At 33.8% G+C, this 27,837-nt stretch overlaps 1 protein-coding gene and 1 non-coding gene across 2 annotated transcripts; one reads left to right on the forward strand and one right to left on the reverse strand.

Annotated features, from left to right (window-relative positions):
- The first annotated feature begins 2,081 nt into the window (after nt 1–2,081).
- Nucleotides 2,082–3,450, forward strand: LOC118736633 (protein ALP1-like). The gene is made up of 2 exons (XM_036466680.1): nt 2,082–3,066; nt 3,142–3,450. The coding sequence occupies exon 1, from the start codon at nt 2,109–2,111 to the stop codon at nt 3,048–3,050; it is 942 nt and encodes a 313-aa protein (XP_036322573.1). The 5' UTR covers nt 2,082–2,108; the 3' UTR covers nt 3,051–3,066; nt 3,142–3,450.
- An 18,088-nt stretch (nt 3,451–21,538) lies between these two features.
- Nucleotides 21,539–21,610, reverse strand: Trnaa-cgc. Its single transcript has one exon. It is a non-coding gene; the product is annotated as a tRNA-Ala (tRNA).
- Between the last annotated feature and the right edge of the window lie 6,227 nt (nt 21,611–27,837).

A 27,837-nucleotide genomic window follows, 5' to 3' on the forward strand; every position in this document is an offset into this window, starting at 1 on the left:
ATTATTTCCCTCAGTGTGGGACTGATAATCTCTAAGGTGAGTTGAGAATTTCTTCTTAGTCCGCAGAGTTAATCGCGTTTTTGACATATAATGTAATAATAGCGCAGTATTTGTTTTACCTTTCTTTTTTTAACCATTTTGTTTACTGCCCAGTTTCGGTAAGCCCATTGATTTTTACACTTTCCACGTAACACTCCCTGCAGTCAAATGTACTAGTTATAAACTACCTCACAGCTAGTATGAAGCGCATGCTCAACTAGTCATCCAACTATCTTTTTTCCATTCAATCAACTGTTTTTTTTTAAATGGGGATGTCCTACGAGATGGCAATTGTCAGATTTCGGTCAGAAATATACCAGGCGCATACTAGTTCAAAATAAACAGAAAATTACTAGTCCAATTATGGACCAAAACCACTACTTTGGGAGTAAAAAATAAAACGAAATCATGAATATACAATAAAAATAACTTTTGATTTTGATTTGATTTGAATATATTACACATTTTTATTTAGCATCCTTATATTGGCCGATAACTAGTATTAAATTTTGGAGTATTAATTAAAAGCAAAAATAAATAAAAAAATATTCCAAACTTTCGAACATAAATTTAAATGCATTTTTCATTTAATGTTATTAAAAGTAAAAGGTTTTAGGTACAATAAATGTCATATTTTTATCTTTTTTAATAATTGAATATGCAAAAGAAAACATTTTAGTTAAAAATAAAATAAATACTTAGTTCATTTTTGAATGGACTATAATCGAAATAAAAGTGTTCCTTAAAATAAATTAAATTCATTAACTTTGCACATTTCAGTCTATTCTTCTTAAAAATTCATAAAAGTAATAATAATTATTATTAGCCCTCATCTTTTGGTAAACGAGCTGCAAAAGAACGCTCCAACTCGGCTATCATTGCTATGGCCGCACTGGAATAGCCTGTCATTTAAAGAGAAGAGAAACGAAAACGGATTGGAATTATTGTGATTTCTGTCACAAAATATTTGTTACTCGGGCTTTGTTGTTTTTAATAAAAATGGAAAATTATGTTGAAAATTTGGTAAGTAATTATCAAAATAAGGTTACTTAATTAAATACTATTGTTTTAATATAGCTTGCGGCAAATTTAGTAGAAGGTCGGAGCGATTTGCGCCGCTTGAAAGACCAGCAAGACCTGAAGGAGGCAATGGACGCTTTATTCGAAAGTTCATGCTCCAGCTCGGAATCTGAAAGCGACCAGGAAGAGCACCCAAAATGCACGGATTTCGAAGCAACGCTTGACTCTATGAACGAAATTGATTTCGTGTCGCACATGCGCTTAAAAAGTTCAACCGTGGATTTTTTAATATGTAAGTCAAAATTTACATATGTTCATATATGTATAGTGAAAACTGCATAATTTATTTAAGCAAAGAAAGTGTTAAAAAGTGGTATTTGCCTGATAAACACTGCAGTGGTGCCGAAGTCGTATGGATAATTTGAATCCTAACTCCTTAGAAAAAACTCCGTAGCCAACCCTATTGTTTAACTTGAATCCATCCATGTAGAATGCCCTTCGGAATAGTTGATTTCTTGATCATAACTTCCCAGAGTGCGAAGTGAAGAAACGTGACCGAACCACTGAGGGCCGCAACGGCGGCCACGTGCTTTCCCAGCAGATTTACTGCAGGCAAATTGGTTAGCACTTCTACCGGTTTATTTGGTATGGTCCTTAAAGCACCCAAGATGCATCTAAACGCTCTTCTTTGGATCTTACTCAGAAGTTTTAGGTAACTTACCTTGTGAGTTGATGTCTACCATAAAAGAATGCCATGTAGTAATAGGCCTAAGTGCAGAAGTGTTAAGCCAATGTGTAATACGAGGGGTTTACCACCATTTGGTTTCGTCTGTTTGCTTGCATGTATGTAATGTTAGATTGGCCTTCTTACCTCTTAAGCAAATAATAGTGCTACAAATATATCTGTGTAAAAATGCTCCTATCTGCAGTGAACAAAAACATTTGCTTAAGCCGTTTTACCATTTACCAGAGGACTAATGTTTTTCATTCCATTTTCAGCAAAATATTCTTTGTCTGAGTATGTACCTAGTCAATATGGGGGTGGAAGAATGCGCGTAAGTTTCAAAAAGGCTGTATATATGTATATATGGTACGTCAGCAATACAGTTACGTTTAGGCAGTTGGCGAATTTATTTGCAGTAGCCCCATCAGCGGCGTGGTCAACCGTACGTCGATTAACTTCATTTTTGATTTCAATCAGCCACGAGTACATTAAATGGCCACAAGGTGCATGCATGCAAGAAGTAGTAAGGGGCTTCGAGGAAAAAAAGCATATTCCTGGTGTTATTGGGGCAATCGACTGCACGCACATAGCTATAAAAGGTCCAAGAGAGCAAAGATCAAACTATTTTAACCGCAAGAAAACATACAGCATTATCTTGCAAGCCGTGGTAGATTGCAATAAAAGATTTATAAACATAACTTGTGGCGAACCGGGATCACTTCATGATTACCGGGTACTAAGAAGGTCTCAAATCTATGAAGTTGCAGAAACTCGATGCGGAGAAATTTTTCCAAATTCAAATTTTATAATCGGAGATTCAGCATATCCTTCCAACAATTGGCTTGTATCGCCCTTCAAAGATTATGGTAATTTAACGGAAAGCCAGCGCAAATTTAATGAAATATTGTCATCCACGCGAATGGTTGTCGAAAACGCATTTGGGTTACTTAAGGGTCGTTTTCGAAGGCTACTTAAGTTTACTGAACAAACAGATTTAAAATCAGTCACAAATATAGTCGCCAGTACATGCGTTTTACACAATATTTGCATCACTATGGATGATTTGTGTGAAGACAATGAAGCGGATTTCGAACGATTTGAAGAGAATATGGAGGATTCGTATTTGGACGGGTCACATGACCGGAGAGAAATTCTTTTTAACTACTTAAGAGAACAGAATATTATTTACTTTTTATTTCACCATTCAAACAATGCAGCAATTGCCATCGTCAAAATCAAATCGTTTCATTGCACTTATATGCATTAATGATTTAATACAACTGGTGAGTTTTATTCTATAAAGTTTTATTAAGTAAAAATTTTATTCGTAAACTAAATAATTAATTTTCCAATTGCAGCCAATGCTGAGCAACGGAACTTCGCAAGGCATTTAAATGATACCCACCAAGTAGTATTTTGGCGAGAAGACAACAACAAACGACACCCTGTTAGCAAGATAAATTTCATTTAAAATAGATTTCATCCACAGATGGGTGAAGATCGTGTCCTATCCGGGTCTTCTACTATAACTGATAATAAATTCACTCCTCCGAACTTCGAACTTGGGAAATAACGAACACTCTAACATGTTTGTTAAGTGTTAACGATAAATTTTAACAAACAAATCATTTGTGTTGATGTACATCTAATGGACAATGTTAAGTGCTAATATATGGTAGCTTGTGTAAAATATCAAAAAAGATCAATTTTAAAATAAAACATTAAATTTCACTTGATTTATAAATTCATTAAATTTATTTTTTCTTCATTTTTTATGAAATATTCGTCCCCAATATCCTTGTCGTTGTCATTTTTCCTTAAAGAATTTCTATTTATTCAATTTAATTTCATAAAACATATTTTATTTTATTTAATAATGCATGCAGTGGACTTAATATAAATTGCCACAGGAAATTTTAGTAAGTTTTGGCTACTTTTCTATTGTTTATTTAATATTAATTGGTTTTTAAAGAAAGGATAGCACTTTACCTAACAAAAACCATATCAATCCAAATTTCAGACTTTGTGCAAAAATTATGAAAATTTCGCAATGCTTCGCCAAAATTTCCAACTTTTTAATCAGATTTTTTAGAATTTTGTGAGTATGCAATTTCAATATATTATTTACATTTTAGTACGATTAAGTGCAACTTTAAAGTAGCTTGAGCTTATCGTTGATTTTTTGCTATTTTTCTCCATATAAACATGTTTTGTATGGAAAAAATGCGTAACACCGTTAATAAAAAATAAATGCCAAAAATCAAGATTGAGTGAAAGCTACTTTAAAGTTGCACTTACTCGTAAACGTACTAAAATTTAAATAATTTAAAAATTGCGTACTCACAAAATTATAAAAAAATGTGATTAAAAAATTAAAAAAATTTTGGCGAAATATTGCGGAATTTTCATAATTTTTGCACAGAGTCTGAAATTTCGATTTATATGGTTTTTGTAAGGTAATTAGTTAAACTTTCATAAAAAAATAATAAACATTATGTAAAGAAAAGGAAAGTAACCAAAACTTTCTAAAATGTCGCATCCCAATTTATACTTGGATCGACTTCAACATAACGTGTATTCAAAATATTTTATGAGGTGTCCTTATTTAATAAATTTACAAAAATTTCATTTTTTATTAACAAGGTTTTCTAATAGCAACAATTTCTTTTCTTCTATTTCGCGGTCTTTTTCCCACTTCTGTATTAGCATTTCTTTCATAGTCGCAAACTTTTCTTCTCTTACCATCTTTTTTTCTTCATATACCTTTTTTTTCAGCTCTAACTTCTTTTCATAGTATAGTTCGCGAGCCGAACGCTTTCTGGCCACGCCTAATCTAGCTGTTGTCAGGTCTGATGTGGATGCAGTTGATGCTGATGTAGGCGCAGTTAATCCTGATGTGGTTGGAGTTGCTGCTGATGTGGTTGGAGACGGGGCAGGGGTGGATGGAGTTGAAGACGATGGGAGAGGTGACGTCGACGAATCATCGTCCAACATTTCCACAGGTCCTTTCCCCAAATGGATGGTGTGGGTGTTACAGATGATTGGGCTGCGCCCAAATATCTCTTCCATTAGCTCCATGTATGGAGCGAAACATGGGGAAGAACCTGTGCGACTGTTGTTGTCCTTTGCTGACTTGTATGCCTGCAGCAAGGTGCGCATCCTCCCCTCCAGACACAGCGGTGTTCTTTCTGAATCCTGAAAATTTGGTAATTTTCTTTTATTTTTGGTTCAATTAAAATTATCATTAAATTGTTTACGCACCGTAACTCCCAAGGACAACATGTCTTCCAACACATTTGCATACGCCAGTCGCTTCTTTTTCGGGTGCTCAAACTCGGCTTTGCGAGCTAAGTAGCACCCCAGAAAACCTTCCGTCTCCTCCCGCGTCCACCTTCTCCTCTTAATCCTTTTAATTCTGAAAAAAATTAGTTTTTATTTGATAAGTTTTAAAATAAAATTTATTTTTACTTACTCTTGCTCCATTTGCGTTTTGGTTTATTTTGCTTTAAAAAGATATTTCCCCTGAATGAAAAAATATTTCGAATTTTCCTCTTTGTTTATTTTACTTTTCAAAAAAAATATATTTTGACTTTTAAATGGAAAGTTTCCAAGTTCGTTCCATAATCAATCACAATAGTGCCATAACTGAACTTGGTAGCACCTCACACCAAGTCGTATATCGTTATACGAGTTGGAATCAACTTGGATAATATATACGAGTTGTGTTGTTGCTTTACGTGTAATAAACTTTTAAACGAGTGTTCTTTTGTAACTTGTATAGCAAAAAATTACGCCTATTATTAAAGAGAATAAAAGAAAAATAATTAAAGCAGTTATTATGCAAATATTCTTAATTTTTGTCTATAGTTCGGCTTGTTGATTAATAATAGAAATTAATCAAATAATTTTATTAATCGTGTAATTAAAAAAAGTCAAAAATAATTGAAAATTATCAAAAATAACAGAATAATGATGTAATTAAAATTAATGAATTAATAAAAAAAAATTTTAAGTAACTAATTAGTCATTAAAAAGGTGGTAATATCATAAAAAAAAATTTGCTTTAATTAATAATCATTATGAATATTAATCATTATTTAACAGGCTGGTATAATTGAATACGTACCCGATTTAATGGTTTATAATATGTATACCCTAATAAAAGCTAAAATATTTTGTGTACTTTATTGTATTCAACTGCCGAAGTAAAATAAAACGTTTTGTACTTGGTTGCATTTTCTTGGATATTTTCAGAGCTATGTGTGTCGAGATGTCATTTGAACCGGGGGTCCTATTACTACTTGTGTATGAATGCGCCTACATATATATGTACATATTTTTATGTTTTTTTTTTTTGTTTTTTGCAACGGAGGGGGAATCTTCCAAAGATGTTATACACGATTCGTCATCCTGTCCGCTAAGGGTACACCTCATTCGGGACCACGACCAGACTATGTTATCACATAATTCAGGACTTGCGAAACAGCGCGCCTACGTACTAAACCCTTAACTCCGACGTCTGAAGCTTGTGTTTCGCCTTGCGGGACCGCCGTTAGGTATTACGTCGCAATGCGTAGCTTTGCCAATTGGCTCTTCACACACGCCTTTCTGGCCTATCTCTCGTTCAGTCCTCTGTTATCGCTACTGCGCTGCCACTCTTTCCTTCAAAGTTCCTGAAGAACTATAGCGGACCACGGTTTGACTATAGTCCACACCATTCTAGATTGCATCATGTGGTGCACAATTTATTCTGGCGCCACGCGATCGTAGGTGTGTGTGTGTGTGTATAACTCCCTCACCTATAGCTTTCCTGCAGTAAACCGCGCTAGTTCAGAACTGGCGCAGAAATAGCTCTTTAAGAGGCGGTACTGGTTCTCGATCTATCCCAACGCAATGCTTTCAACTGTCTCTTTTTACATAGCGATGTCCTACGACATCCCACCTATGCAGAACTTTCGAACTAGTTCTGAACTGGTTCCATTTTCGACAGTTCTGGGACAATAAGTTTTTTATAAGAAAAAATTTTAAAACTGGATTACGGGATATTTTTTCTTTTCTGAAGAACTGTTTCCATTTCGGACAGACCTACGGCAATAACTTTTTTATAAAAAAATTTTGATTAAGTATTCGATTTTTTTATTTTTATTTTTTTCTGTTCTTTTACAGATTACATTTTATTTCGTTTTTTATACTTTTATTTTATTTATATTAAATTTGATCATTTTCTCTTAAATTTTTAAGCGGCACTCAACAATCTAAATTTATTAAATCAGAAACCTCAACCGCGATTTGAACTCGCGACCAACGATGTTAAGAGTCAGAGGTCTTCCCGCCGAGCTATTTGAGTATTGTACGAGACGTGAGAATTTGTGCATTTACTTTTCAACAGAGCTCAACTAACACACCAAAAGTTTGAACTGTCCCTCTCTGCAGCCGTTTTGCACTAGTTCAGAGATAGTTCTGAAATGTGTAGGGCGGAGCTAGCGCTTTAACAGACTGTCTCTAAATTTTACTGCAGGGTTGTAATTGGCTTTGCGGTACTGCCGTTAGGAATTTCGTCCCAAATCTCAGCTTGCCGATTGGCCCTTCTTCACATCATTGGGCTTGTTCTTCGGTCATTCTCTTTTCGCTACTGCGCTGTCTTTCTTTCGCTCTCAGCTCCTGGAGGACTATTGCGGACCACGCCTTAATTCTACTCCACACCGCTTTTGAGTTTATCATGTGCCCCACGATATTGTCAGGCGTCATGCTCTCCTTTATCAGCTGCTCTATGTCTGTTCGATCTGCTTCGTATTTTCGGCAGAGGAAGAATACGTGTAGTACGTTTTCGTCGCCGCTACCGCAGAATCAGCACTCTGTCCCGTCATCATGCATATATTTGAACAGGTATTCTCGAAAGCAGCCGTGCCCCGTCAGAAACTGTGTCATGTAGAAGTCGGTCTCTCCGTGTTTCCTCCCCACCCACGCTTTTATGTTACCGATCAGCCTGTGCGTCCACCTCCCTACATATATTCATTCGTATGTATACAATGCATTTAAGCAAGTCTGCCAAGAACGTGATATTCTCCTATCTTGGCTTGAATGTAGACAAAATGGAAAATATTTTTAAGTCCGTAAAATGTGGTCTTAAGTAATTTTCAGCTTATATATTCTTAGTATATATAAAAAACTTGCACACATGAGCATTAAAAAAATCATCAACCACACAACAGATAAAACACAAATGAAAATGTGTATGCAAATGTAAAGCAGAGAACAAATTAGGAATGCTAAGATTAGGTTTATGTAAAAATACATGCAAATTTATATGAGTTTTGGTGAATGGTGTTGGTGGTGATTGCCACAGCTTTAAAAGCTCATTGTTGCTGCTTTATAATGTTAGTCGTTGCGTTTTTTCGTCTGTTGTTTTGAGCATTTTCATTTGCTTGTTACTGTGACATTGGAATTATGTATTTCCTGAAGAGCACGGTTGTTTCATGTATGAATTTATGAAAATCACCAGTGTATGTGCGCTGGTGGGTGCTTGCATATATCTATATATATATCTGACTAACTATATCACATTCCAGACACGTAGGACAGTCATAAAACATTTCACATATCTCAAGTGCACAACGATAAACAGCTCGCGCGCTCACCAGCTTAAGGACAATCATGCCGAGAGACAAGCAGACAACATGAGACAAAGATACATGGTTTCCTCACCCACAAGGCCACAAGTTTTGGTTACTAGGTTGGCCGGTTGGCTGGCTCGGTTACTTGCTCGCCTTGACGGCATTAGCCGCCTGCTCTCCTTGACTTCCTGTCTGCCACACAATAAGGCTGGCTGGCTGGTTGGGTGGTTGGGTGACTAACGCGCCTGCTTGACTTTCGCCAACGACAATAGGATGCAGTCATAAACTGTTATTCAGAAACGTAAATGAGAATATCTCACATTTATATTGTCGCATAATTTGCAGCTATGAATGAAATTACCTACAGGCATGTTTGTGAATGTGTGGCCATACTCTACATGCGGGTATGTGGCCATAATTTTGACAGTGTGTGATTTTGAATTTCTAGTTCACGTTTTGTACACATTATATATGTATGTATATATGTGTAATAGATAACCGCTCACAGACAAGGGGGGCAGTTCATAACCGGGGCGATTGGAAGGATAATTACGGCATACATACCTTTCTTTAAAGTGCTGCATCTTGGAAACCTTTTAACGAAACTTAATGATAAAAAAACATATTTCTTCCGTCTTATTATGGGATTTAATTGTACATTTTTTACATTAATGTGCAACCTATAAAAAACAAAAAAAAATGTAAAAATTTCTCTTGGGAAATCTGCTTGCGACGGGATTCCAGGAAATTTGAAGAGACTAGCAGCTAAAGCAAGTCTTCAACTCCTGACCAGGGATGCCGTTTGGATCTAAAGAGATCCAATTGGATACATTTTTAGGCGAATTTTTGCGGGATACTTATTTTTTCCGGTCAGTATATATGTGGATACTTTTTTAAATAGGCCAAAATTTTATATTTCCTATAAATTTTTTTTCGTTCAAAAATCTATTTTTAATAAAGATGGTAGAAAGCATTGCGTTTTCTAAACGTATAAAGAATCGCCACTTAAGCGTGAAATTAAAGCATTTTATTTTTTGTGAACGAAGCAATGAACATATGAAGAGATCTCGCCAAAATGGGTATAAGCTAGGGCTGCCAGATATCTCTGTTGCAAAACCGGGACACTTTAGGGAGGGCCTCTCCCTCCCTTCTTTTTGATTTCGACGTGCGAAAGGATGTAGTGAAATTTTATTTTGACAGATAAAAACAAAAACATAAAAACATGAGATCATGAGATCATTACAAGGTACGCCAACAAAACAAAACAACTTATCACAACTAAAGCACAGAGAATTTTTCACAATGCATGTACCTTTTTTTATTCTTTATAAAAATACAGTTTATACTAAATATATGAAAAAACATAAAAAAATTATTAAACTTTGTGCTAAACTCGGCAAAATTCAATAAATTTGCATACAAATTTGCAAGATTCTAATCAGACTTTTTATACAAATTTTTAAAATGAAGTTTTGCAGCCCATTAAATTTTAGTTGATTTTTGGTATTGTTTTTACTGAGAGTTCCTTCCATACAAACTATGTTCGATAATTCTTTTTATATGGAGGACACTGTCAGCAAAATAAAAAATGCTAAAAAACAACGAAATTTGCTGCACTTTATTAATTGGCCCAAAAGCTACATTTTCAAAATTTTTCTATAAGATCTGATTAGAAATTGTGATCTGATGAAACAGCCTCCGAGCCAATAATTTTGTACGGCACTGTACTCGAGGTTTCATGAAAGAAAAAAAAACTTAAGTACAAGATAGCATAAAAATATCAGTCACATTTTTCGTTGTTGTGAACTTGTTTCAAAACTTCTGTATTTTCCTTAATATAATTGTAAAACTCTGTGCACGTCATTTTGAACGTATTTAGGTACATATACGAATCATCCACTATTGCTTGTGCAAAGTTCAACTATCCCGAAATGTGACTATTTCACAAATTAACCCGTGCACTGAGAGAAAGAAGTTTAGAATTAAAAAAGCGTGCTAAATTAAAAAAATACGTATATGAAAGAACGCCAACCCAACTCGTAATACATTTAAGTATACAAATTTTAGTACTTAGTATAGAAATATTCACTTCAAATACGCCCACATTAAAATGAAGCGATTTGCAATTACTGATTGCTTTTTCATAATTAAGTTAAAAAAATATTTAAATTCCAGGCTGGTTGTAATGGGAATTGAGCCCTGACCCTCTGGAAATTAGCAAATTGTGGCAAGAATCTTCGCGCACTCAGCTACAGCCAGACATGTAAATGTGCATTTTAATCTTGCGTTTGAATCAACACCACGCGTGCGTGTTATGAAAGTATTATTTTTAAATACGAACATTTTTAAACGATAATCAAATAGAAAATATTCATGTTTACTATGCGTTATTTCCCTCAGTGAATTCATAACATTTTTCTGAATATTACAACGCGTTTTTTCGCTTAGTGTAGTGATTTTTGAACTTTTATTAAAATTTGTGCAATCAAATTAAAAACCGGGACACTAAAACGAAACCCGGGACATTTTAAGGTTGGGCCGGGACACCGGGACAAATAGTCTAAAACCGGGACATGTCCGGGAAAACCGGGACATCTGGCAGCCCTAGTATAAGCGCAATTGCTTTAATTAGCTTAAAAGGATTCTTTAAGCAAGATCTTAATATACATACATATCGTCGTTTAAAGTACAAAACCGCGAATCAACAAAATGCAAAACTGCGTATCAAGATAATGCAAAACCGCGTATGTGACGTTGCATAAATTATTTTCTAGAGTGTAAAAACACTTATATTTCAAAATGGTTCTCTTTTTTATAAAGCAATCGCATTTCTGGCTAGTATATTTTAGGACGAATGGATAAGGATTGAGCCAAGAGCTTGTGTGAGCAAATCCAATTTTTGGCAGCAAATGTCAGTTACGCGGTTTTGCAGAATGACGATACGCGGTTTTGTACTTTAAACGACGATATATATAAAGTAAATTATACTCTTTCTGTAGTAATCTCTTTCATATCACATATTTTCATTTGTTAATTTAAAAAAAAAGAAGATTTCAATGTAGTTTAAAAAACTAAATTTGATTTATTTAAGGAAACTTTAATGAATTTTACTGAAAAGACTTTAAATTCACTCTAAACAATTTTTGTTTATTTGCGCATATTGAGAGAGGTAACCAGTTTCCAAAATGCAAATTTGCACGCCGTGTAATAAAATTAATCATTGCCTGTTTACTTTTACATAACGAATTTGTCGCAAGAGCAAAATTACACATAAAATGTTTAAAATAAAGTAATGTTTATTATTAGTAGGAAATGTATTTGTAGTTTGAAAATTTCTGCAATTTTAAACATTGTGTATATTTTAAAGATCTCAAGTTCAAAATCAAATGCTGAACATCCTATACGTATATTTATACAGATTCTTGTTGAAAAATAGATACTTTTCAGTAGTAGTTTTACATGCTCTTTTTAGAGTGTACTTGCTATTTATTATATTTACTTTGCAAAATACTTATGCACAAAAAATGTACTTTATAAATTGAAATTACAAATTTTTGATTTTATGCACATGTATTCCAAGTCCTTAGGATGGGTTAAATTATGTCTTTTTCATGAAAATGTTTGGTTTTCTTACAAATTATGAGATGTATATGTAAAAAAATAAAATTGGATACATATGGATACATTTTTGGCTTGGTCAGGGATACATTTTCTTGAGACGGCGCGGCAACACTGCTCCTGACGTTACAACAAATTCGTACACCTGACGCTCTCTACCAATGGAGTAAGAATAACGTAGAGAAAAATAAAGTGCTGTATGTTTCCAATGGGATGCCTGTAAAAAATAACTGCAACTAACTTTACAGTGGACTTTATTTCGACTATGAGTACGTGCCAATTACTTCAATCCTGTATTAAGCTAGTATAAAAGGTTAAATAACATCAAGTTAGGGAACTTCATATCATTCTTAAACTAGTCTTCAAATCAATAAATAATTTTTTTTCTTTTTAGTTCTTATTGTAATAAAAGTGTTTTGTTGATTTTTTGAACTAAAATTTTATTATTCATTACATTTACTTTTTGAAGTGAAACTTCTTTAGCTGCGGTTGGTTGGTTGGGAGTAAATTGGCAAATTCAACGGAAATTGCATACGAAAATGGTACAGCGGACATGATGCACCGGAAATGGTTGGGGTGAAACAAGTGCTTCTTGTGCATATGGTATTAATTTAAGAAAAATTTGCTAATAAAAGGTTAAAGAATGACACATAGAAAAAGACCAATACAAGAATGAAAGTAAAGGTGACTATGTACATAGATAAAGAAAAGGATAAAGGCAAAAGTAAAAATAAAAACAAAAACAACGATACGTAAAGATAAAGGCAAAAATGAAGACCAAAGTAAATTTAAACACTTTACTCATATATGTATATACGGACAAAGGTGAAGAGGAATATGTAGATGAAGAAAATGATAAACATAAAATTAAAGACAAAGAGGAGGATGAGGATAAAAAATATAATAATATTTATAAAAAAATATAAATAATAAAAGTAAGGATAAAGATAGGGGAAGAAAGATTAAAATAAAGGCAATTAAAAAGGAAAGGATATAGAGAGAGACACAGAGACGCAATCTGGGAACTATTTGGGGATTTTAGAGATTTTCGGGATTCTCGGGACTTATCGATAAAATAATCGATATTTTTATCGGTTTTGTTATCGGTATTTTTTGCCATTTTTCTATCGATATTTTCGGAACTTACCGATATAATAATCGATATTTTTATCGATTTTGTTATCGATATTTTTGTCTGTTTGTTATCGATTTTGTAATCGATATCTGTAACTATTTGGTGAGTGATATTTTTTATCGATTTTTTTATCGATATTTATCGATTTTGTTGTCGATTTTGTTATCGATATTGATCGATTTTGATATCGATATTTATCGATTTTGCTATCGATATTTATCGATTTTGTTGTTGATATTTATCAATTTTGTTATCGCTATTTATCGACTTTTTATCTATATTTATCGATTTAGTTATCGATATTTGCAGAAAAGTATGCGTAGTGAGTAGACACACACTCGGTTTCGCTGCAATAAAATAAAGTTTATATACATATAACCGTCACTTTAATTATTGAACTTCATGGGAGTTCTTTGTAAAAATAGTCTGTAACCCGTGTATACAAAATCTGTTTAAAAGTTGTGCTGATCTTGTATCTATTTTGCATAAAACTAAAACTATTTTGCGTCTAACATTAACATGGGAACAAGAACACGGCAAACAACTTCTTCTTCTTCTTCTCTACATCTCACTCCAACCTTTTCTAAGGCTGCTAATATTGAGAGCCCACCAGCAGTTTCAAGTGAGATTTCGCCTTTAGAAGCAAAAATGCCGATCTGGAAGGAGAGCATTGTGGAGCAGTTAACGGAGCGCTTAAGAGAGTCAGAGCAGCGGGTTCTGCAGAGGTTTGGTGAGTTGGCGGCAGAGATCACAAATTTAAAGCAGAATTACAAAATAATTGAAGACAGGGTTGAGTTAGCTGAAAGCGAGTGCCGGCATCTTCGAACAGATCTAAATGCGTTAAAGATGCAATTGCACGAATGCCAAAATAATGCCGTGCTGTCTGATTTAATAGTCAGTGGAATTCCCCATACGCCAAATGAAAATTTAGGCGAAGTCTTCGCTAAAGTATGTCGAACGGTCCAGTTGAACGTGCCGTCAATACGCACTGTCTTTCGGATTCGAAAAAGCACAAATAGTAGCTCACCTATTATTGTGAAGCTCAACTCACCTAATGGCCGCTCTTTGCTTCTAAGAGCAATTGCAAACTTTTGTAAAACAAACAAAAGACCTATAGCTCTCCGTGACATTGGGCATAATTTAGATGGCAAGGTATTTGTACATGAATGCCTAACAAAGAACAATCGCGAGGTCTTACAGCATGCACTGCAATTAAAAAAACAGAAGCGACTAGCTTGGGTTTTCTCAATACGTGGAGATGTGTATGTGCGTACTTGTCAACAAGTTGAAGCTGTAAAAATTAGTGGCAAAGAGAGCGCTGACCGAATTGCAGTAAACAACTAAACAAGCAATGTTACAGAGTTTTGTTAAGCTGTCCCATACGAAAACCGGTTTTAACCGTGCAATCTGTGCACCATGCAAGGGCTTTGCAAGACTCAGAGAATACCCCTATTATTTATTCTTAGCACTTTTTCATTTTATATTGTTATTGTACTGACCGTATTTATCTATATTATTTTACTCTCTTTCTCTCTCTTCCCTGACTGCTTTGTTGAAAACATCTTGCTTGTTTGCTTTGCCTTTGAATAAACTAACTAAAGATTGTGCTGACAGTGGGCATGTGAGGTGTATTTTAAGGCAAATTTGTGAAAAACATAAAGCGTTTAATATGTGCCATCTAAACACCCGTAGTCTTACGGTTGAAAAATTAGACTATCTTAATTATGTATTTGCTGATCAAAATGTTGATTTAATTTGCGTTACCGAAACTTGGTTCAGATCTCACGTTGATGATAATTCATACTCAATGGGTAACTATGTATTATTACGAAATGACAGAAAAGGTAATATTCGTGGTGGTGGTGTTGCTGTTTATTGCAGAGAAGTTTTAAAACCTAAAGTTATTTATCGTTCTGATGATTCAAGTGATTTTGAAAGTATTTTTATTGAAATAGGTGACACTCGAACAAAGTGTTTTGTGGCTTGTGTTTACAACCCTAATAGGTCAAATGATCTAACGAGCTTATTTCAGAAATTATCTGAATTTTCTGTCGAGTATGATCACGTTATCATATGTGGAGATTTTAACATTGATCTTCTCAATAATGATTCTCGCAGTAAAAATATCGTAAATAATTTTCAGTTATACGATTTAAGTGTTGTTAATCAATTCGCGACGCGTTTTGCTCCAAACTCTAAGCCTAGTTTGCTAGATTTATTCTGTGTCATCAATAAAAATTATATTAATCATTTCGACCAGCTTCCTATGGATGGAATTTCAGACCATGAAATGCTTTTTTTGTCTTACGATTTGCAGTTCAACACAAAAGCGCCCAACTTTGAATTGACGTACAGGAATTACAATGGCATAAATATGGAAGAACTAAGTAGAGCGGCGTCTAGTCTTGACTGGGATGGATGTTTGTTATATTCTGAGCTAGATGAAAAATTGCAACATTTTAATAACCTTGTTAATTACCTTTTTGATAGTTTTGTTCCCCCAAAAACCATACAAATTCAGGGGCATAAAACAACTTGGTTTACAAAGGAAATTTTAATTCTTATAAAAAAACGGGAAAAAGCTTATAGAAAATGGAAGCGATTTCAAAATGAAAAACACTGGGAACCTTACCGCCTCTTGCGAAATCATGTCACCATACGTGTCCGGAATGCTAAGATAGCATATCTGAACAACAAATTTAATACTAATTTGCCTCCAAAAATGCTTTGGAAAAATCTTCGATCTTTTGGAGTTTCTAAAAAAGATAACATTCAATGCAACTTCGATCCTAATATTATGAACTCATACTTTTTAAATATTAAAGCCTCTAAAACTGATGCTGATCTGATCGCTGTAACTGGCGTAGACGGTATACCAAAAGACTGTGTTTTTGATTTCTCAGTAGTAACGGAAGTTGATGTAGTTAATGCTATATTCGCCATTAAGTCTAATGCTGTAGGTACCGATGGCATTAGCATACGATTTATTAAACTTATCCTTCCCTTTGCTACCTCTGCTCTCACACACATATTTAACTTTTCAATTGCATCTTGTAGTTTTCCGCGTCAGTGGAAAATTGCAAATGTTATCTCCTTGTTCGTATAAAGAATTTAGGCCAATAAGTTTGTTACCTGCTGTATCAAAAGTGTATGAGAAGTTGTTAGCAATGCAGATTACCAATCATATAAACACAAACAATTTGCTGACTGAGGTCCAATCAGGATTTAGAAGTGGTCATAGTTGTGACACATCCATGTTAAAAGTTCTTGAAGATATACGTCCAGCTTATGACAACAATGAACTAACAGTTCTTGTACTCTTGGATTTTTCAAGGGCTTTTGATATGGTTGACTTCAAAATTCTACTTAAAAAGCTTGCATCTAGCTATGGTTTCAGCTCTCACTCTATAAAATTAATGTCAAGCTAACTATCTGGGCGATTCCAGCAAGTTCAATGTGATAATAGAGTATCAAATTTAAAATCAATAACATCAGGTGTTCCTCAAGGATCTATCTTAGGTCCAATATTGTTTACACTATTTATCAATGACATAGTTACATGTTGCCACAATGCCTCGGTGCATCTTTACGCAGATGATACCCAATTATACATGTCCCGTCCGATCGGGCTTTCGGAAGACCTATTTTTCAGGCTTAATGAAGACTTAAGACGCATAGCTAACTGGGCAGACGTAAATAAATTATCCCTTAATGTAACAAAATCAAAAGCTATAGCTATATCGAACGCATCATATGAATTAAGCAGTCTACCTGAAATTGTGCTCAATGGAGATAAGATACATTTTCAGGAAGTGGTGACCAATTTGGGTTTCAAAATTAACTCTAAGCTGAATTGTACTGACCATATCGTTTTTGCGGTTGGCAAAGTATACAATGCCCTTCGAAATCTGTACAGAACTGCCTATTTATTACCACGAGACACTAAGATGAATTTAGTAAAATCTCTAATAATACCCCACATTTCTTATAGTGAGCTTGTGTACGGTAACTTGGATTCGGCCTCACTCAGCAAATTGCAACTGGCCTTAAACAACGCTGCCCGGTTCGTATTTTCTAAGAGAAAATTTGATCATATATCTTTATGCGCCACGCAAATTCTCGGAACCGATATATATAATTTCCTAAAACTTCGTAGTCTTTGTTTTTTGTATAAGCTTATATATTTTCAGAAGCCACCCTACCTATATAAAAAACTGAATTTTTGTCAGTCTACCCGGACTTTGAATCTCCGGGTTCCGTATTTCAAGTACACGGCATCATCCAGAATGTTCTTTGTTAGCACAATTCGTTTATGGAACTCACTTCCTTCTAAGACAAGGGCTATTCCTAAGGCGGGGTGTTTCAAATTAGCAGTATTATCTTTTCTCAATTCATAACATCTACTTTCAAATTTCTCTCATTCTTTTCTCAACCTTCGGCCATAAGTTAATCTCATTATTATGTATAGTGTATAAGTATTTTTAATTTTATTTTCGTTTTATCATACATTTCCATTGTAATTATTAAATTCGATTGATGTACTACCTAAAAGACTGTGTCTTACCTGTACAAATTAACTAAAGTAAATAAAAAAGTAAATAAATACTTATTGATTTTGATATCGATATTTATCGATTCAGATATCGATTTTTTTATCGATATTTGTCGATTTTATATGGATATTTTTGTCGATACTTTTATCGATTTTGTATGGATATTTTTATCGAGTTTCTAATAGATTTTGCTACCAATATTATTATCGATTTTGCTATCGATATTTTTGTAGATTTTTTCGTCGATTTTGTTATCGATATTTTTATCGGTTTTGTTATCGATATTTTATTGAATGTTACTATCGATTTTGTTATCGAGTATAAAGATAAAAATGAAGATAAAGCTTAACAGAATAACGTGTGTAAATGTAATCAGAGCGAAAGGGTTAGAGGTAGGGATCTAGATAGAAAAAATACAAAAAATATAGCCCTAAGCAAAAGCAGATGTATGTATGTATGTACTATGGATGTTGCGAATGTGGAATTTTAGACATCCGCGGATGCGAATGCGGATGCGAATATCTAACAGCTAACATCCGCGGATGCGGATGCGAATACGGATGTCAAGAATTTTTAAGAAACATTAAGAATCTAGCATAATGGCGAGATCGTTGTTTAAACAGCGCTTACAAACCAAACCAGATACATATATCAGGTTGTTCTAAAGCTTTTTTAAAAGAGTTCTTCATTCTCATTGGCTGTTTCAGAATTTGGGGAATCTGTAACTTCATCAGCGTTTTTCGATTTTAGATTTTGTAATTCATTTTTAATACTTTCTGCTGCGACTGGTTTGAAAAATTTGTGCTTATAGCGAGCTAAATAGGTGGGTATGGAAATTTTTAATAAATACTGTATTAAAGTCGTGGCTGCCAGCCGAATAAGATCAGAATGTTGTTATTTGTTTAAAAAGCGTCCTGTGTTTTATAAGCATTCGAATCTCAGATAGTTACGTAATTCTTATCTTATTAAAGGTCAGACCTATAGTTTTTTTAATTATTTGAGCATCCCCAACAAACATTTAGGTTTGAGCACATCTTGAGGTTGAGTTGAGAACTAAGGTATTTCTCAAAACTCCAACGTTGTTTCTTAACAGTACATCAAGTGGTGAATCATAGCGTTCTCAACAAAAAGGGCATTTTTTTTATGAAAAAAGTACTGCTTCTCAAGTTGAGATAATGCTAGTTCTCAACTCTAACTCCAATGTAATTCTCCAATTGGTCTCAAACATATCATTGAAATACTGAAATTGAAATAGTAAAATGCCTTATTTTATTTAGATTATTTACTTTTTGTTGGTAATTTTCCTCTTTATTTAGCTTTTGTTTTTCACTTGATAATTAAAAATTCGTTTCTTTATCACGTTTTACGTATCTGCGCGTCGGTTAGAGATGAGTTGGAGAATTATGTTGGATATCAACTTGAGAACTATGAATTTCTCCAGGGTTGGAGAAATATCTGTTTGGTGTTTATTGGGTCGATTCTCTTTATAGCCAGACGTTGATCATTTCTGCTGCAAATCCCTATTGAAGGAGCTTACTCTTCGTCTTTAAATAGCAAAGAAGGGACAGTTTTACCACAGAAGTTTTTAGCAAAGGATTCAATGTGTATCCCTATGAAAAGTGCACACTTTCTTCCTTTGTGTCTAGTCCAAAAAAATCATAATAAAAAAAGAAACCAATGCAGGCACAGAAAAAAAATATTGCTAAAAAGACTATGTTCCCTTTGACGTACGTCAAAAGTCAAGTAGAAGTTGGAACTTGTATGACTGCCCATTGATAACGCGGTTATATAGCTTGAGAAATAATAGATATATTTAAAGCCATTTTTATCAAAGTTGATAAATATGACATTTGATCAGTTTTGTGACACCAATACTCTCACGACCACAGACAACATTCGCATTCGCAAAAGCTCCGCATTGATTATTGCGAATGCGAAAGCGAATTCGAATGTTAATTTTAATGCGGAAGTTCCGCAGTCGCGAATGTGAATGCGAATATTCGCAACAACCCTGGTATGTACATATGTATGTATGTATATTGGATATGAGACAAAATATATATGTATGTACCGTACATACATAAGTTTCACTTCTCCAGTGTGGCCCAGGCACACTTACTTTTTTTCTCTTCGAAACAGTTAGGGGATTCACAAGACGTGTTAACCGTCGTAAAATCTTAACATCTTTTTTAATTAAAATGGTTTTAGGGGATTTCTAACTAAACCGAAATTCTTTTAAACTGATAAAGAATATATAATTAGCCAACCCCCCCAACCATTTTAACCGCTATTTTACATAAACAAGTGTTAAGCTTAAGATTTTACGACGGTTAACACGTCTTGTGAATCCCCTAAGTAAGTAAGATATAACGATCTGAAGAAGTACATGATTAGTCAGAACCACGAAAAAATTCAAACTTTGACATATCATATCTCCGAAGAAAAAAAATCCTCGAACACGTGTTAGCTTATTTCATGTATAGAATAGAATTTGAAGCGAATCGGAGACATGACATATTTTTTTTTTACGAAATCCGACCGACTTAAAAAGGAATGGCTCATATATCTACGAAAATTCCGATATTTCAATAACTGAGGATGCTAAATTACTCCAAGGTAATACTCACAACAATAAATAAGAAAGTTGAAACTACAATATTTTATACCTGCACCGTCTATATAAAGTTCGGTTTCGCCCGAAGTTATACTTCTTTACTGGGTAAACTCTTTTTCTTTTTATTCTGAGATATGCCCATCAAATATATGTATGTACATACACATTTTTTGTCTCCGTTTATATCACTTCCAGCAGTCAAATCTTGCGCTTGCATGTGTTTGCAAATGATGACTAAGTGATTTTATATGAAAAATCAATTATGCCCACATATTTTAATCAAATAAACATAGTACTCAGAAGTTATCAAGCAACACTTTCCCATATACCAAACGAAAAGAAATAACGTTGATTAAAGAAAACAAAAGCAAAATTATTCTAGCAATTTTCAAGAATTTTTGGTTATAAAAAAACTTGCTTATTAAAAAAATGCCTTAGAATGCTTAAATTATGACAAATTTGTACACTATAGTATTGCTAAAAGGAATTTATATGCCGAAAATAAAATATTTATCTGCAAAACCAAAAGGCCAATATTTATCATTGTTTCTATGACAGAAAATGAACTGATCACTTATAAAAAGTAAGTATTCATACCGAAACGTAAGACGTATTCTACGTCAAAATCGCTTACCCCACAGTGTAGGTGGTGGCATCAGCTTATCCGCGCGCAAAGCTCTTTCAAGCTTTCTATACGAAATGTTTACAAAGCTTGAAAGAGCTTTGCCCTCGGGCAGGCCGGTTCCCACCCCCCGCCCTACAATAACCTGATGGTCATTCCACATGGCGAACATTGCTTCGAACAAAATTTTTACCACTTTTCTCAACATATTTTAGAACAACCGCAAAATATTTAGCCTCTTATGGCAACAACTGGAGTAGTTCATCCAATCGTACATATGTATGTATGTATTTTCGAGGTGGTTGCTCAAATGGATGGGAAAATAATTCCCCTGTATCTACTTATTAAAACAATTTGTTAATATGTAATAGCTAATATATGCATAATTTAAACTTTAATTTATTTAGTTAAATCCATTCTACCAGCCTTAAAATATCTTGTGATTTCCCTGCTACACACATACATACATACATACATATGTATAGAAGTAAGAAAATATTTACAAATAATGAAGGCATTTGTACCATTATATTTATTTGGATTTCTTTAAAAAAAAAAAATAATAAAAATAAAAAATAAAATAATTATCGACCACTTACTGGAGGTGCCGGGGTTTGAACCCGGGACTTCTCACATGCGAAGCGAGCACTCTACCACTGAGCTACACCCCCTTGATACTTTGAGTTGTCTAATGTGCCAGTTGATATAACAACTTTGCGCTCTGCTTTTGTGCGCAAGAGCAAGTTTGCCATGTATTTGACTGGGTTTTTGAGAGAAAGAAAGATTGCTTAGTGCATATACATATGCCTATAGGCAGGTAGTTATACATACATACATGCCTTCATACGTACATACATATCGTTAGGCGTCGTAACTCGCATCGCCCCTGAAATACAAAAAGCCGTAACTAACTAAAAATCCAAAATTCACCTTTTAATTGATTATGATGAATTTCATCGAACTATAAGACCCTATATCGTCTTATGCAATACAAAATATTAGTTAGTTATAGCATTTTTGCATTTCAGCGACGTGTGACATACGCCCTTTCCATACTATCCTAAAGATATGTATACATATATGTATGTATGTATGTATATAAATGCATGTTTTTACGTTTAGGTAACAGTGAAACGAATGCGGTAGTCAACAAGCAGACTCGAATAAATAAAAAGACATAAATTGCTTCCTGTACGAATTATTTCTGAACAAAACCAGTATTTGAGATGCACATACAAATGTGTATACACGGATTTGTGTAGATATATTTCCATACGTGCATTCCTATCTACATACTTATTTATATAAATATTGTAAATGCATACATACCAGAAAATAAGGGCTACAAAGCGATTAAGGTGGTGTTACGAGGCAAATCTGAATTTATAACAAAAGTATGCATAAAATAGCGTAATTATGGAACAAATTTTATGATTCGATTGGAGAAGAACTGATTCTTCTCAAGAATGATACATAAAATATAAGATAGCGCATTCACGGCTAATATGACATTTCTCAAGTAAAAGCAAATAAATGCTAAAAGAAAATGACAAAGGATAGGATTTTCAATAGAAAATTGTTAAAATATATGTTTTATAAAGAAAATGTTAAAATAACGGGGCATAAATCTAGAATACCAACCGTTTAGCTATGGAAGAACCAAAAATGCATATCGACAGCGCGTTTTACGCTGATTCCAACCAAAGCAAAGTTATTTGGCGCACGTAAAAAATAAAGACAGGTTAAATAAACAGGTTAAAGTTAAATTTTTCCATATTTTAAAACATTAATACATATGTTATGAAAATAAAGAACACTAATTTGTCTTTCATCTGATGTACAGTTATAGGCGTTCTTATGTTTTTAAAAGATAAAAATTTCGTTTTTTTTTCATAAAATAACTTTAAAAAATTATGCAAAAGGGATGTATATTATTTAGAAAATGATAGTTATTACTTTTAATTTTATATACATAGGTACATATTTTATTAAGATATCAAATTATGATATACATATTCTATTATGATCTCCTTTTGAGTTTAAGGGATTTAATTAAAAAAATATACATACTATACGCATCTTCAAGCAATTGGTAAGTCTATGTAGCCATGTTGTAATTCCCTTGCCTCTTCTCCGGCACTAGAGGAAAATTCCGGTGATAAAGGGTAGTGTCCGACCGAAGGTTCGGCCTGGTTTCGGTATTCGGCTGACTTTTTATCTTCGGCTTAGGCCTTCGGCCGAAAATGTCAAACTATTAGGCAATTCACAAGGTGTTGCATTTTTCCTGAAGTTACATTATTTCACGACAGTTGTTAAAATTTGGTTGTTGTTTCGCATCTCTAGAATTGTTACAGAAATGTTTTAAAATTAGTGTTGGGATGTATCGAGCACTTTTGAGGATCGAGTTCTTTGGTATCGATGGTTTTAAGGATCTGGTATTTTTCAGAGTACTGAGTACTTTCTTGAAATATGTATATACATACATGTTGGTAACAATTATGAGTAGGGTAGAAATCCTACAAGCGTGTAACAAAATTTATATATGGGTGTTTCCAGCGGAAGGTCCACCACGACAAAAAAAATAAAAGTTTTATATCTAACGTATTTACGGGCCGATTTGTCTGCTTTTTAAAATATATACTGGCTATGTAAGTAGAATCATGTTTACATAAAATGGTCTTCCTAGGTGGTGCCAAGGTCGAGATATTTCGAAAAACCGTATTTATGGTCCGATTTGGTTCGAATTTGGCGTATGTGGCTGCAACATAATAAATCATAGATTTCTAATAAATTGACCCTGAATTGGCGCTGAAGTCAAAATATAAAGTATATTCTACATAAAATACATGTTTTATTTGCGTTGAAAATTCATTTAAAAGCTGTATTAACAAAAATATAACCATGGAAATTTATGTCACGAGACGCCACGTCACGTTTCACACTTGGGGTTGTAAAAGAGAATTGAAACAATTTGCATTTATTCAAAGAACCCTAAAAACAACTAGAATTGCTCCAAATCATATTAAAATAAGTTTCATGAAAATAGCCATCCACAATTCGCAGAGTTTTGCGATTTTGTAAAAAAAGGAAAAATCAACTTCCATTTTTTGTCACGTAACGACACTCTCTTTAAATGCTTATATTTCAGGACCAAGCAGTTCGATTGATTTCATTTTTCGGTTAAATATAGAGTTAATTATGTGCTATACAATGGCGTAAAAAAGTTAAAGAAAACAAATGGTATTCCTTTTTTGTATCACATTGAAATCGTACGACTGTCACGTGCGCCACCATGGGAATGCCCATATTTATCCAAAATTATGGCAAATGAATGGCTAAATTTACAGCGTGTATGTATTGTTTATAAAAACTATTGAAAATTTAAATTGAGCACAATCATTTTTGAACACCGGTAAATGTATTTAAATATAACTCATTACTTCTAATTATCAATTCGACATTTAATACTCAGTACTTTGAATCGATCTTGAGTACATAAATCAATGTGATGATTGGAACAGAGTATTTTTGGGTTCCTGAGTATTTACGAGTTCTTTTGTGAGTACTGAGAACTTTCGAGTTCTTTTAAGTTCTGACTACTTTCGAGTTTTTTATGTTCTGAGTACTTTCGAGTTCTTTTGTGAGTACTGAGTACTCACTTTTAAAAATCGGGAGATGTCGGTCCTTTTGAGAATCGAGTTCTGAGTGCTTTTGGTATCTATACGGACCATCACTACTTAAAATAGTGGACCATTTTCATAGAAGGGAATCACCCAGCAGATATTATTACATTTACCAACACATTAAATTAATACAAGATCTTTCTACTAGAAGGGATAGTTCCTTTACCATTATGGAGAGGCTCGTAGAACGAAACTAGCGATTAATATGTTTGCTGTTGAGAGTTGTACTATAAATACACTGACTGCGGATGAGTGGGCGTATGTAACTAAAGTTTTGCCTATTTTGAAATAATTTTTTGACGATCCACCTAACATATTTTCTGATGAATTATGTATTAGATATAATTCAACTAGTAGCCATGATTGAAAAAAATTACAAACTGCAAAAACTGAATGACCTACAAAACTGCATGCTTAAAAAAAAAATAAAAAATCGGATTTAAAAGTTTAAAATTTTTATGATTTAAAATGCGTAGAATTTTTATATAAGTTTGTATGCTCTACAAAGTTTGAAACTTTGATGATTTTGACTTTTGTTGTGATAGTAAGCTATATATTCTTAGAAAATAGTGAACATCTTTTATACAAAGAAAAATAGCTAAACTATTCTTCCCTATTTACATTCTCGCCAGCATATTTATTTTGGCTCAATTTATGGTAAACCATAAGCTAGAGTGCATTAAAAATAGATACATTCGATAATTGCGTTTTTCTTCCAAAATGTAAAGTGGACGAATATAACAAATTTAAGTTAAAGAGACCTTTCTATGCAAGTTTAAAGTTTTTCAACAAATTCTCTTCCTGCTAAAAATATTTAATTTATGCTGCATATCAATTCATAATGCAATTCCATAACTAACAGTAGGAGAATTCAGATCATGAACGACACCGGTTGTGATGAATATCTAAAAGTTGTTACTAGTACGTGCAAGTTTTTGCGTTCAATATCCTAAATAAATTGCTAGGGAACGAAAACTCTGGAGAGTTACAGCACAAGAGAGCTGCAAAAATAGGTTCTTTCCCTAACAAGCCGGACCGGATCCGGTAATTAGAGAACAAGCGAAAAGTTTGCTCTCAAAAATGGAACGTAATCCAGAATTACGGGAACGCAAAAAACCACATTTTGTGCCCAGAATTTGAGAAATAGCTGATTCACGTTGTTTTTGTGTTTGTCACTTAAATGCAAACTCTTGGGAATTGAATTTTGGTTTCACAAATTTTATTTCAAGTGTATAGAGATTGAAAATACATCAACAGGCCATTCACTATTACTAAAAAGCACCAAGTAAATGCAGGCCACATGTAAACACAAAACACCTGATATGCACTTTGACACTTTATCCATTTTTACCCGGAGAAAAAATCCGGGTTGTTTCGGGCACGAAGAAGATGACACTTAAGATCCAATACGTTCCAATTTTCACTATCTATTACCCATTTTGTTGAGTACGGGAATGGTTTCTGAGCTGTTTTGGGCACCCGCGGGACCCCGCGTTGCGTTCGGTAAAGAACCTAATACAAATTTTCTTGTGTTAAAAAACCAGCAATGCGTTCAAGTGAAATGTAAACAAAAGGTGCAGGAGGAAACTAAAATAAAAGTTCTGTTCGCCAGAAAGGTCAGCAAAAATTATCCGTCACTCAAATTTCAGAGAGTAAGAGAATATTCTTTCAAATTCTGAAAAATACAAAGTGTTGTACTAATGCGAATTCGTGTGAATTTGCGAGTTTCAACGCCAACTGGTGCCCACTGTTGATTTAAAACACACATTTTATTTAGTTTTTTAAATTCTTTCTAGCGGACAATATAAGTGCCAAGAGACTCATTAGAAAAGTGGTAAAAACTCACAGTTTTTAATTTAGTTTTCGCTTTTCTTAATCGAATTATTTTTGGTTAAAAATTCAAGTTGTTCAAATGGTTTGTTGTTTAGAGATTGAAAATGAGTGTGTGTCACAAAATAAATTAAAAATGTATATCCCTGCCAAAATTGTCCGACTAATCTCTAAAGAGAGTATGATTCGGGGTAAAATTGGGCATTACTTAGACGCAACTAGTCTAGGGCAGCATCCTGCTTTTTCAGAACCATTTCGTGATTACTTCGGGAATAGTTTAGGATCACTTTGGGCGTAGATAAAGGCCAGCTTGGGGGTAGTTTGGGACTACTTTGAGTCTAGTTCATGACCGCTTTGTTGTTCGTAGTAGTTCGTGACAAGTCGCAAAAAAAGTGTCACATCCGAAAAAAGTGTCTTCAAGTAATTCAAATCTTTTATACCATGTACTTATATATAGACTTTCATTATTAACCTTTCGAAACTTATTGGGGCATATTCATAGTCGAAATAAAATCGACTCTTAAGTTAGCTGGGTATAGCTTTTTGACATGATTTTCGATGAAAAAGCTGCACCTAACATAAAAGTAGATTTTATGAGGTGCCCCATTATTTTTAATAAATTGCTAATGGAGATAATCATTTTCTGTCAAAAATATTTTTTTCTCTTGAAATAAAAGCCCATTGATGAGGGATATATTAAAAATACGCAATATGCATATTTCTAATTTATTATGAAAACAAAATTGCTGTTAAAAAGTACTTACATCAATATAACACTTCAGTCAGTCACAAGAAAGGAACATTAGTAGATAACCATTATCACAACAAAGTTTAGCCTTTTAAGTTTGTATATAAATTATCGCAGATTATTTGTTTGTACAGGGAGCCACGAAAATAAATTTAGCACAAATAACTTGAGGCTATGCTGAGCTACAAAAACGGTGCATTGATTAATGGCACTTCTGGAGATTTTTGCGGAAAAAATTTGTCATAATAAAAGGGTTGAATCAGCCAAAATCTTCTCAGAGGTGTAATTTTTAAGTGCTTTTTAAAAGTAAATACTAACAGCATTTTTAATTACGAAAAAAAAAAAAAAAATATATTTTATGAAAAAGTTGTCAAATTGTATATATAGAATTTTAATCAAAGAAAAGGGGCAAAAGTCGTATGATTTTTTAGAAAAGTTTCCTAATAAGCCTGTTTTTACAAAGTCGGTGTCAGGGGGCATCGACCACCAAAAAGTGTTTAGTAACACTGAGTTCAGGGTTAAGTTGGGCCGAAATCGGGGCTAGTTTAGGACCAGTTCACGACTAGTTCGGTATCTGTTCAGAATTAGTTCGGGCCTACTTGTGGTCTCCTTCAGTCCTAGCTCGGTCTAGTTTGGG

This window comes from Rhagoletis pomonella, unplaced genomic scaffold (genome assembly GCF_013731165.1).
Source record: "Rhagoletis pomonella isolate Grant_MI unplaced genomic scaffold, Rhpom_1.0 Rhpom_scaffold_00003, whole genome shotgun sequence".
In the NCBI taxonomy this organism is placed as follows: Eukaryota; Metazoa; Arthropoda; class Insecta; order Diptera; family Tephritidae; genus Rhagoletis; species Rhagoletis pomonella.

Excerpts from the sequence above, each read along its gene's own strand:
- LOC118736633 (XM_036466680.1), top strand. The coding sequence starts at position 2,109 with ATGCGCGTAAGTTTCAAAAAGGCTGTATATATGTATATATGGTACGTC.